The sequence below is a fragment of the Panulirus ornatus genome, chromosome 66 (genome assembly GCF_036320965.1).
Source record: "Panulirus ornatus isolate Po-2019 chromosome 66, ASM3632096v1, whole genome shotgun sequence".
Taxonomy (NCBI): Eukaryota; Metazoa; Arthropoda; class Malacostraca; order Decapoda; family Palinuridae; genus Panulirus; species Panulirus ornatus.
In genome coordinates this window covers 22,455,659-22,469,248 of record NC_092289.1, presented here as the reverse complement: position 1 = coordinate 22,469,248, position 13,590 = coordinate 22,455,659, and the positions used below count along the sequence as shown (strand labels likewise).

Below are 13,590 nucleotides of genomic sequence, written 5' to 3'. Positions count from 1 at the left end.
TCTTTCAGTCATAACTCTCTTTTTTACAGTCATTCCTTACACAACCAACCTGCCTTGAAATGTTCTTTCATGCATTTCCATTTGCAACTTGTTCACTTTCCCATTCTTTTGCATTTTGGGCCTAGGGCCCAAGACTTGCAAACAAGCAGCATTAAATATACCCATCAATGCCTTTACACACTGACCCTTGCCCCACACTCCTCAATACACCCAGGACCTGAGTCCCCTCTCTAACCCTATGACTCTTCAGTCTCCATGGTTCCATCCTCTGTCAAGTCCTTTCCCAGGTACATAAATGGCTGCTACAACCAGGGTTCGAACCTATCCAGGTTTCGTCGAGGTAGCTCATGCATGGGTGAAGAAGGTCAGTAATGCTGACTGCTACACCACAGAAGTCCTTGAACTTGTAGAAGCTCCATAAATGGGTTCCTAGGGTTATATAATTAATTAAAATAAATTTTTTTTTATGCCAGATTGATACTTTGCTGCTCAACAAAAATATTTTTTCTAAAGGTTATTTGCTAAAACTCGAGATAAAACAGTTAAGAAATGTATGGTCTACGAATAATTTATTTTATACATAACTGATTTAATACATGAAAACTGTTTATCAATATATGATCATGCCTACAAAAACAATTAGTTACAAGACTATCCTCAAAAATAATTACAAAGTAGAATCACTCAATCATCAAGATTTTTTCTAAGTATACAGTTGAATCAATTGATAAGTATAACTAAAGTAATATGCCTAAAAAGATGCATTGTAACTGACAATAATGTTTGCAGTTGAAACTGCACAAATAAAAAAATGTAATCAATCTGACCTAAAATCTGTATCAGCAGTCCTTAACAGTGTCTCAAAAGTTCAATAAACTGCAGTCCTTAACAGTGTCTCAAAAGTTCAATAAATTTTGAATATGATGCTTTAACTATTTATTTATTTATTATACTTTGTCGCTGTCTCCCACGTTAGCAAGGTAGGGCAAGGAAACAGACGAAAGAATGGCCCAGCCCACCCACATAACCATACATGTAAAGATACATAAACACCCACACATGCACATATACGAGGAGAAGTGGGAGACCAAACTGGAGGTGGAAAGATGGAGTGAAAAAGATTTTGAGTGATTGGGGCCTGAACATGCAGGAGGGTGAAATGCGTGCAAGGAATAGAGTGAATTGGAACGATGTGGTATACCAGGGTCAACGTGCTGTCAATGGATTGAACCAGGGCATGTGAAGCGTCTGGGATAAACCATAGAAAGTTTTGTGGGGCCTGGATGTGGAAAGGGAGCTGTGGTTTCAGTGCATTATACATGACAACTAGAGACTGAGTGTGAACGAATGTGGCCTTTGTTGTCTTTTCCTAGTGCTACCTTGCGCACATGCGAGGGAGGGGGTTGTCATTTCATGTGTGGGAGGGTGGCGACGGGAATGAATAAGGGCAGACAGTATGAATTATGTACATGTGTATGTATGTATATGTCTGTGTGTGTATATATATGTATACGTGGAGATGTATAGGTGTGTATATGTGCATGTGTGAACGTGAATGTATATACATGTGTATGTGGGTGGGTTGGGCCAGTCTTTCGTCTGTTTCCTTGTACTACCTCACTAACGTGGGAGACAGCGACAAAGTATAATAAAAAAAAATAAATATATATATATATTTTTTTTTTTCATACTATTCGCCATTTCCCGCATTAGCGGGGTAGCGTTAAGAACAAAGGACTGGGCCTCTGAGGGAATATCCTCACATGGCCCCCTTCTCTGTTCCTTCTTTTGGAAAATTTAGAAAAAAAAATGAGGGGAGGATTTCCAGCCCCCTAGGGATAGGGGAGAAAGAATACTTCCCACGTATTCCCTGCGTGACGTAGAAGGCGACTAAAAGGGAAGGGAGCGGGGGGCTGGAAATCCTCCCCTCTCTTTTTTTTTTTTTTTTTTTTTTTTTCAAAAGAAGGAACAGAGAAGGGGGCCAGGTGAGGATATTCCCTCAAAGGCCCAGTCCTCTGTTCTTAACGCTACCTCGCTAATGCGGGAAATGGCGAGTAGTATGAAAGAAAAAGATATATATATATATATATATATATATTCCACTGCGATACCATCCAAACCTGCTGCCTTGCCGGCTTTCATCTTTCGCAAAGCTTTTACTACCTCTTCTCTGTTTACCAAATCATTTTCCCTAACCCTCTCACTTTGCACACCACCTCGACCAAAACACCCTATATCTGCCACTCTGTCATCAGACACATTCAACAAACCTTCAAAATACTCATTCCATCTCCTTCTCACATCACCACTACTTGTTATCACCTCCCCATTTACGCCCTTCACTGAAGTTCCCATTTGCTCCCTTGTCTTACGCACCCTATTTACCTCCTTCCAGAACATCTTTTTATTCTCCCTAAAATTTACTGATAGTCTCTCACCCCAACTCTCATTTGCCCTTTTTTTCACCTCTTGCACCTTTCTCTTGACCTCCTGTCTCTTTCTTTTATACTTCTCCCACTCAATTGCATTTTTTCCCTGCAAAAATCGTCCAAATGCCTCTCTCTTCTCTTTCACTAATACTCTTACTTCTTCATCCCACCACTCACTACCCTTTCTAAACAGCCCACCTCCCACTCTTCTCATGCCACAAGCATCTTTTGCGCAATCCATCACTGATTCCCTAAATACATCCCATTCCTCCCCCACTCCCCTTACTTCCATTGTTCTCACCTTTTTCCATTCTGTATTGTTGACTGGTTGGTAAGGTTATTTAATGTATGTATGACTCATGGTGAGGTGCCTGAGGATTGGCGGAATGCGTGCATAGTGCCATTGTACAAAGGCAAAGGGGATAAGAGTGAGTGCTCAAATTACAGAGGTATAAGTTTGTTGAGTATTCCTGGTAAATTATATGGGAGGGTATTGATTGAGAGGGTGAAGGCATGTACAGAGCATCAGATTGGGGAAGAGCAGTGCGGTTTCAGAAGTGGTAGAGGATGTGTGGATCAGGTGTTTGCTTTGAAGAATGTATGTGAGAAATACTTAGAAAAGCAAATGGATTTGTATGTAGCATTTATGGATCTGGAGAAGGCATATGATAGAGTTGATAGAGATGCTCTGTGGAAGGTATTAAGAATATATGGTGTGGGAGGCAAGTTGTTAGAAGCAGTGAAAAGTTTTTATCGAGGATGTAAGGCATGTGTACGTGTAGGAAGAGAGGAAAGTGATTGGTTCTCAGTGAATGTAGGTTTGCGGCAGGGGTGTGTGATGTCTCCATGGTTGTTTAATTTGTTTATGGATGGGGTTGTTAGGGAGGTAAATGCAAGAGTCCTGGAAAGAGGGGCAAGTATGAAGTCTGTTGGGGATGAGAGAGCTTGGGAAGTGAGTCAGTTGTTGTTCGCTGATGATACAGCGCTGGTGGCTGATTCATGTGAGAAACTGCAGAAGCTGGTGACTGAGTTTGGTAAAGTGTGTGGAAGAAGAAAGTTAAGAGTAAATGTGAATAAGAGCAAGGTTATTAGGTACAGTAGGGTTGAGGGTCAAGTCAATTGGGAGGTGAGTTTGAATGGAGAAAAACTGGAGGAAGTGAAGTGTTTTAGATATCTGGGAGTGGATCTGGCAGCGGATGGAACCATGGAAGCGGAAGTGGATCATAGGGTGGGGGAGGGGGCGAAAATTTTGGGAGCCTTGAAAAATGTGTGGAAGTCGAGAACATTATCTCGGAAAGCAAAAATGGGTATGTTTGAGGGAATGGTGGTTCCAACAATGTTGTATGGTTGCGAGGCGTGGGCTATGGATAGAGTTGTGCGCAGGAGGATGGATGTGCTGGAAATGAGATGTTTGAGGACAATGTGTGGTGTGAGGTGGTTTGATCGAGTAAGTAACGTAAGGGTAAGAGAGATGTGTGGAAATAAAAAGAGCGTGGTTGAGAGAGCAGAAGAGGGTGTTTTGAAATGGTTTGGGCACATGGAGAGAATGAGTGAGGAAAGATTGACCAAGAGGATATATGTGTCGGAGGTGGAGGGAACGAGGAGAAGAGGGAGACCAAATTGGAGGTGGAAAGATGGAGTGAAAAAGATTTTGTGTGATCGGGGCCTGAACATGCAGGAGGGTGAAAGGAGGGCAAGGAATAGAGTGAATTGGAGCGATGTGGTATACAGGGGTTGACGTGCTGTCAGTGGATTGAATCAAGGCATGTGAAGCGTCTGGGGTAAACCATGGAAAGCTGTGTAGGTATGTATATTTGCGTGTGTGGACGTGTGTATGTACATGTGTATGGGGGGGGGGGGGGGTTGGGCCATTTCTTTCGTCTGTTTCCTTGCGCTACCTCGCAAACGCGGGAGACAGCGACAAAGTATAAAAAAAAAAAAAAAAAAAAAAAAATATATATATATATATATATATATATATATATATATATATATATATATATATATATATATATATATATCACTGATTAATAATTATGACTTAAATATATTGTATTTACAGTAAAACAGGAACAAAAGCTGGATCTCAGGTAATATGTATCAGATCCTGAAACATAACTTGTGAAAGCTATTGGTCATACACACAAATAGTATTATATTGAATGTACATGATTAACAACAACTCAGTCAACTTCCATTCTCTGCAATCATCATGTTATGTTTCAGAATTTGTCCTGAGGAATAATTTTTTCAGGTATGTTATGGATTGCTCATACAGTAACTACCTGGATCCTACCTGCAAACAGGTAGCTAAGAAATGGAGTAAAATAAATTATTCACACAAATAATTTATCCTCCTGCCCCTCCCCTCCCATGGATCAGTAATATACTGGAACTCTAACATACCAAAGTATGACATAAACACTTGACCTTAGATGTATATCAAGTAAAAGATAAGTCATCACAACTAGTATGAGGTAACTACCACCACCATACTACACATTGCTAACTTTCTACATAACTTATGATCAGTTCAATACTCACTGTCATGCATCAAAGCCAGCTCGTGACCCACAAGTTTCTACAAAAATACCCAATACATCATTTAACAATAAATCTTGGTCTGAAAGATCTTGTTTTTGGGTGACAAATAGCGTCAGTTAGCTCTCCACACCAATACTTGATAAGTAACACCTTAAAAAATCTGTGGTTCTGCAGTCTGAAATTTGCCTTGTCATCTACTCGTTACAAAATTTTATGATTAACTAAAATATATAATACTTTAACCATGTCATAACTAGTTTTGACAAAGGCTGAAGATCAACTTTTGGTGTGATTCTATGAAACTAATGTTAGTCTATGAAACTAATGTTAGTCTGAAACTAATCTTAGTCATATCAAATGTAGCTTTGTTGATTCACTGTGAATATTTCTATGTGCTGTAAGATACAATGTGTTTCTGGGAAAGGCACTTAAAGTCTTTTATGTGATACAGCTCATACATACAACTATCTACATCAAATACCTTCATGTCCTTTCGTATGCAATTTCAAATATCTACACCACCTACATAGTCTGTGGCTCATTCATTCCAATATTACTATATGACTCCCACCTCTACTTATTTTTTACACATATAATCATGATAATCTGACACTGCAGTGTACCTCATATGAAAAAATGACCGTGAGCTGTGCTGTACCTCATATGAGGAGTAATGGTTCCTATCTTCATTTGAATTCCCAGCTGATATGTGATTCCACCACTTATCCACATATGTCTTGAGCAGCCTACCACCATAGCCAGAAATGATAGCAAGCACCTCAGTCACTCAAAGATAATCAAAGAGTACATGTATGTCATCCTTGCATAATGCCAGATTTACATGCTTATAATTATAGTCATTTTTAGAACAAAAGAAACAATTTCTCCTGTACTAGTATTTATATATTTGAAGGAAATATAATTATCTTTTCATATATTCAGGCAAATAAAGTTCTGTCTCTGTAAATGATTTGCAAATACATATATAAAATGTACATTTAAGTAAAAATATGTGTATGATACACACAAGAAATATGAAGTCAAGCCTCAAAAAACTCATAATATAATGTGATTAAGTGTTTGTACGATGGAATCACACCCGTAAAAAGACTTAAATAATCATACACTTATATAAATGAGGAGCATCGATGCTGCCATCCCAGGCCTTCCCATATCAACTCAAATGAAAGAATAATACTTTTTTGGGGTTATTTTCTTCAATAATATGTACATATTTCATATATAATTTTTTCACAGTGAGGCTGTTATTTCAAGATGAATTACGCAATTCATCAACTAAATGCCAGGAATCATTATATGATTGGAACAGCCTTTGAGTCATCACACAAGTGCTAATGTTCAAAGGCTTTGTTTAAATCCCCCACTAATATGCTGACATTTGTGCAGTTACTAAGTGTTGCTGTGGTTAGTATATACATAGTTACTTATTTCTAGTACTACCATTCTCTGGAAGCAATTCTTAAGCACAAATATACAAGTGTATACATATGTTTAAATAATAACCATAACTAGTGATGTGTCATTCAGTGAATTTGCATCTCAAAGCTCCCACTCTGATGTACTTTCCCACAACTATAGTAATATAACTCCTCTCTAAGAAAGTCACATCCTACATGCTATTTCGCTTTACAAATGAAAATTATTCCTCTTTGCTTCCTGTTCAACTTCCCTGTGGATATGTCTTCCGTACAAAATGAGTTTATTTTATCTATTTTACTATACATAACTGCAGTTTCCTGCATCAGTGAAGTGGCCCCAAGAAACAGACATACACATATACATATGTATACATACACAGACATTTTTATTGATTTATTTATTTTGCTTTGTTGCTGTCTCCCGCATCAGCGAGGTAGCGCAAGGAAACAGACAAAAGAAATGGCCCAACCCACCCACATACACATGTATATACATACACGTCCACACACGCAAATATACATACCTATACATCTCAACATATATATACACACACCGACATATACATATATACACATGTACATAATTCATACTGTCTGCCTTTATTCATTCCCATCGCCACCCCGCCACACATGAAATAACAACCCCCTCCCCTTCATGTGTGTGAGGTAGCACTAGGAAAAGACAACAAAGGCCACATTTGTTCACACTCAGTCTCTAGCTGTCATGTAATGATGCACTGAAACCACAGCTCCCTTTCCACATCCAGGCCCCACAGAACTTTCCATGGTTTACCCCAGATGCTTCACATGCCCTGGTTCAATCCATTAACAGCACATCAACCCCAGTATACCACATCGTTCCAATTCACTCTATTCCTTGCACACCTTTCACCCTCCTGCATGTTCAGGCCCCGATCACTCAAAATCTTTTTCACTCCATCTTTCCACCTCCAATTTGGTCTCCCACTTCTCCTCGTTCCCTCCACCTCTGACACATATATCCTCTTGGTCAATCTTTCCTCACTCATTCTCTCCATGTGACCAAACAATTTCAAAACACCCTCTTCTGTTCTCTCAACCACACTCTTTTTATTACCACACATCTCTCTTACCCTATTATTACTTACTCGATCAAACCATCTCACACCACATATTGTCCTCAAACATCTCATTTCCAGCACATCCACCCTCCTCCACACAACTCTATCCATAGCCCACACCTCGCAACCATATAATATTGTTGGAACCACTATTCCTTCAAACGTACCCATTTTTGCTTTCCGAGATAATGTTCTCGACTTCCACACATTCTGAAATGTTCCCAGATCTTTTGCCCCCTCCCCCACCCTATGATTCACTTCCACTTCCATGGTTCCATCCACGGCCAAATCCACTCCCAGATATCTAAAACACTTCACTTCCTACAGTTTTTCTCCATTCAAACTTACCCCCCAATTGACTTGTCCCTCAACCCTACTGTACCTAACAACCTTGCTCTTATTCACATTTACTCTCAGCTTTCTTCTTTCACACACTTTACCAAACTCAGTCACCAGCTTCTGCAGTTTCTCACACGAATCAGCCACCAGCGCTGTATCATCAGCGAACAACAACTGACTCACTTCCCAAGCCCTCTCATCCACAACAGACTGCATACTTGCCCCTCTTTCCAAAATCTTGCATTCACCTCCCTAACAACCCCATCCATAAACAAATTAAACAACCATGGAGACATCACACACCCCTGCCGCAAACCTACATTCACTGAGAACCAAACACTTTCCTCTCTTCCTACATGTACATATGCCTTACATCCTCGATAAAAACTTTTCACTGCTTTTAACAACTTGCCTCCCACACCATATATTCTTAATAACTTCCACAGAGCACCTCTATCAGCTCTATCATATGCCTTCTCCAGATCCATAAATGCTACATACAAATCCATTTGCTTTTCTAAGTATGTGAGAAATACTTAGAAATACTTAGAAAAACACAGACATATACATATATATATATATACATGTACATATTCATTCTTGCTTGCCTTCATCCATTCCTGGCACCACCCCGCCCCACAGGCAACAGTATCGCTATCCCCTTCGGTGAAAGTAAATGTACACATACATTTGTGCACAGGCATATAAATTCATCCTCAGAACCTAACCATTATATGCAGCAAGGAGGTGCTGAGGGACATACAAAGATAATGTTTTCACTGAAACTGACATCTTTTTAGCAACTTCCAGCAGTAATGCTAAACCTGTCACTGCCTCATGGGGTATATCCACAGTTTTCCCACCACTGTTTGGAAGAAGAGGGCATTTTAAGTATATTTCATCTACGTAAAGATGCTGAACTTTTATTACCAGTTTCGTTTTTTAAAAAAATAAACCATAACTGTATTGTGAAATAAAAAAAATTGCATGCAAGAGCTTTGGATCCTTTGCCATAACTGATACTATCAATGATTTAAGTATACTCATCAAACCGGAATTATACTGGGAGTTTAAGCAAAAAAGCCCTAACAAATATGATGCAAAGCTACTGGTTAACCATTAAGATTACTTACCCTAACATGTTACAAAACAAGCCACATATGACTGGATTTTTAGATACAGTAAACCTTCAATTTAATAGACTAATAGGAGGAAGGAGGTGTCCATTAATGCCAAAAGTTCATCAAATTGAATGTAACCTATGGGGCATCTTTTAACACAATATACAGTTCATACACTTTCTTTTAACCACTCAATCACTTGATGCCATTTTGAACTGTAAGGATTGCAATATTATCAAATAAATATTGTCACAATTGTCTATATACAACCTGAACACACTACAGCTTGAGGCAGTCTGAGACCAAAACAAAGCGAGTATACCCCATGCTACCAAAAACCAGTGCAATATGAAATGCGCATGGGGTGGCATTTGAGATTTTTGAATTTTTTATTTTTTAAATCATTATTAATCAATGTATTATTATTTGCCTAGTCCGTTAAATCTGAAATTCGTTATATCATGGTCCATTAAATTGAGAGTTTACTGTACTTGCTATTAGAAAAAGTCAGTTCAATTACTTACTAGAAGAATATTATAGTCAAAGTAATAAATATTTACGGTTAATTCTCCCCCTTTATTTTCTACAAATGAAAATTAACCACAATTGCCACCTACCTCGAAGCAACGTGAGCAGTATGGGAGGTGATATACTGTGCTAAAAGTTGGATAAAGCGCAGTGTGTGGTCTGGATGAAACTGTCGCAAAACCGTCACTAAACCAACTATCATGAGCTCACCATCTATACCCTCACTTCCTTTGATACCAGTCAATCCTCCTGAAACAAAGATGACTGCTAAATCCAAAATTATCACTTACTTTTATCACCAATCTTCAGTTATAGAAGGAAACCCACCTGCTGCTCTTCCCACCTATCAATGATTCCAAACACACTGTATAATCATCAGTAAGTTTGTCAAAAAAAGAGCGGTTATCCTAACTATAGTAATTTCAGAGCCTCATCCTCTCTTTAAAAAATTTTCCATTTGAACAACAGTTATTTTTCTGCTTCATCCCTTCTTAGTATGATGTAATGAAGGCAATCAGGGTAATGACTTTACTCCAACTTACCTTGCCAGATAAGCCATGAACATGATTTCAAACATTTTTAACTTATAGCTGGTTATACATGATCGTAGCAAATAAGCCCTAGTATAAAAGCCATCTTGTTATTACGCCAACTTACCTAAAGACTTTGTATAGTGTATTTTTGGAACCTGAGTAATCACAGTGAGGAGAAGGACAAAGCTGAGGGGTGGCAATGGACGTGTGGTGACATATATCCTGTCTAGTGGCTGAGTCATTCCACACCATTCAAGAAAGATGCTCAATTCACTTGTAAGAACACCATCATTGTCTGGGTATGGTCGAGTGGGGTCAGCATAATGCTGCTTTACATCTACCATGAGTGATCTGAAAATTTACATAAAATTAGGAGCTGTCTTCAAGATGTATGTGACCTGAAAAATACATCAAATTTAAAGCTCCATCTTTAAGACTTTCTCCGTTAACAATACTAGGTAAACCAAAAGCAACTTAGAGTGATTGCATCTCCTCAGTTGCAAGTTGCATTCTTATATTTAATCAAGCTGCAGACTCTAATACACTAAGCAGACCTGTTTCATGTTAAAATGTGAAGAAAATTTGCTACTCTGCCATCCTTAAATGAATCACTTATTAGTACTGCATGGATAGGGATAACCTCAAAGATATGCATCCTGTGCATATCTAAATGTATAGGAATAGTACAAAAGAATGGCATGTTGATCTGCTTAAGGACTGAGAGCAAAGATTATAAAGAATGGGATTATGATAAACCTTTCCATGGCTTACCCAGATGTTTTACATGCCCTAGTTCAATTCACTGACAGCACATCGACCCCGGTATACCACATCGTTCCAATTCACTCTATTCCTTGCATGTGTCTCACCCTCCTGCATTTCAGACCCCGAATGCTCAAAATCTTTTGCAATCCATCTTTCCACCTCCAATTTGGTCTCTCGCTTCACCTTCGTCCCTCCACCTCTGACACATATATCCTCTTTGTCAGTCTTTCCTCACTCAATCTCTCCATATGTCCAAACCATTTCAACACACCCTCTTCTGCTCTCTCAACCACACTCTTTTCGTTTCCACACATCTCTTTCACCATTTCATTACTTACTCAATCACACCACCTCACACCACATGCTGTCTTCAAACATTTCATTTCTAACACATCCACCCTCCTCCGCACAACCCCATCTATAGCCCATGCCTTGCATCCATATCACATTGTTGGAACTACTATTCCTTCAAACATACCCATTTTTGCTCTCAAACAAAATGTTCTCTCCCACACATTCTTGATTGCTCCCAGAACTTTTGCCCCATCCCCCACCCTGTGACTCACTTCTGCTTCCATGGTTCCATTTGCTGTTAAGTCCACTCCCAGATATCTAAAACACTTCACTTCCCCCACTTAACTTGTCCCTCAACCCTACTGAACCTAATAACAATGCTCTTATTCACATTTACTCTCAACTTTCTCCTTTCACATACTTTTCCAAACTCAGGAACCAACTTCTCCAGTTTCACTTTTGAATCAGCCACCAGAGTTGTATCATCAGCGACAACAACTAACTCACTTCCCAGGCCCTCTCATCCCCAAAGGACTGCATACCCACCCCTCTCTCCAAAACTCTTGCATTTACCTCCCTAACCACCCCATCCATAAAGAAATCAAATAACCATGGGGACATCACACACCCCTGCTGCAGACTGACATTCACTGGGAACCAATTATTCACCTCTCTTCCTACTCATACATGCCTAACATCCTTGGTAAAAACTTTTCACTGCTTCTAGCAACTTACCTCCCACATAATGTACTCTTAAGACCTTCCACAAAGTAGCTCCATCAACCCTATCATATGCCTTCTCCAGATCCATAAATGCTACATACAAACCCATCTGTTTTTCTAAGTATTTCTCACACATATTCTTCAAAGCAAACATCTGATCCAAACATCTTCTACCACTTCTGAAACTACACTGCTCTTCCCCAATCTGATGCTCTGTACATGCCTTCACCCTCTCAATCAATACCCATGTACTCAATAAATATATATATATATATATATATATATATATATATATATATATATATATATATATATATATATATATATATATATATATTATTATTATTTATTATTTTGCTTTGTCGCTGTCTCCCGCATTAGCGAGGTAGCGCAAGGAAACAGACGAAAGAATGGCCCAACCTACCCACATACACATGTATATACATACACATCCACACACACACATATACATACCTATACATCTCAACGTATACATATGTATACACACACAGACATATACATATATACACATGTACATAATTCATAGTCATAATTCATACTGTCTGCCTTTATTCATTCCCATCGCCACGCCGCCACACATGAAATAACAACCCCCTCCCCCCGTATGTGTGGGAGGGAGCACTAGGAAAAGACAACAAAGGCCACATTCATTCACACTCAGTCTCTAGCTGTCATGTAATAATGCACCAAAACCACAGCTACCTTTCCACATCCAGGCCCCAGAGAACTTTCCATGGTTTACCCCAGACGCTTCATATGCCCTGGTTCAATCCATTGACAGATATATATATATATATATATATATATATATATATATATATATATATTATTTTATCTATTATTATTTTGCTTTGTCGCTGTCTCCCACGTTTGCGAGGTAGAGCAAGGAAACAGACGAAAGAAATGGCCCAACCCACCCCCATACACATGTATATACATACACGTCCACACACGCAAATATACATACCTATACATCTCAATGTACACATATATATACACACACAGACATATACATATATACACATGTACATAATTCATACTGTCTGCCTTATATTTATTCCCATCGCCACCTCGCCACACATGGAATAACATCCCCCTCCCCCTTCATGTGTGCGAGGTAGTGCTAGGAAAAGACAACAAAGGCCACATTCGTGCACACTCAGTCTCTAGCTGTCATGTAATAATGCCCGAAACCACAGCTCACTTTCCACATCCAGGCCCCACAGAACTTTCCATGGTTTACCCCAGCCGCTTCACATGCCCTGATTCAATCCATTGACAGCACGTCGACCCCGGTATACCACATCAATCCAATTTACTCTATTCCTTGCCCACCTTTCACCCTCCTGCATGTTCAGGCCCCGATCACTCAAAATCTTTTTCACTCCATCTTCCCACCTCCAATTTGGTCTCCCACTTCTCCTCGTTCCCTCCACCTCCGACACATATATCCTCTTGGTCAATCTTTCCGCACTCATTCTCTCCATGTGCCCAAACCATTTCAAAACACCCTCTTCTGCTCTCTCAACCACGCTCTTTTTATTTCCACACATCTCTCTTACCCTTACGTTACTTACTCGATCAAACCACCTCACACCACACATTGTCCTCAAACATCTCATTTCCAGCACATCCATCCTCCTGCGCACCACTCTATCCATAGCCCATGCCTCGCAACCATACAACATTGTTGGAACCACTATTCCTTCAAACATACCCATTTTTGCTTTCCGAGATAATGTTCTCGACTTCCA

General features: G+C 39.4%; 1 protein-coding gene across 4 annotated transcripts in view; it reads right to left on the bottom strand.

Annotated features, from left to right (window-relative positions):
* Nucleotides 1-13,590, bottom strand: part of Strump (WASH complex subunit strump) — a 69,628-nt gene that overhangs the window by 2,605 nt on the left and 53,433 nt on the right. For 2 of the 4 annotated variants that reach the window (XM_071658363.1, XM_071658366.1), the window contains 3 exons: nucleotides 10,158-10,384; nucleotides 9,590-9,749; nucleotides 8,430-8,716 (listed from right to left, as the gene is read on the bottom strand). In XM_071658363.1, the coding sequence (XP_071514464.1) occupies nucleotides 8,575-8,716; nucleotides 9,590-9,749; nucleotides 10,158-10,384 (529 nt within the window). In that variant the 3' untranslated portion in view covers nucleotides 8,430-8,574. Of the gene's footprint in view, nucleotides 1-217; nucleotides 430-8,429; nucleotides 8,717-9,589; nucleotides 9,750-10,157; nucleotides 10,385-13,590 lie in introns of those variants that run through there. The other 2 variants (XM_071658365.1, XM_071658364.1) reach the window with 2 other exon arrangements.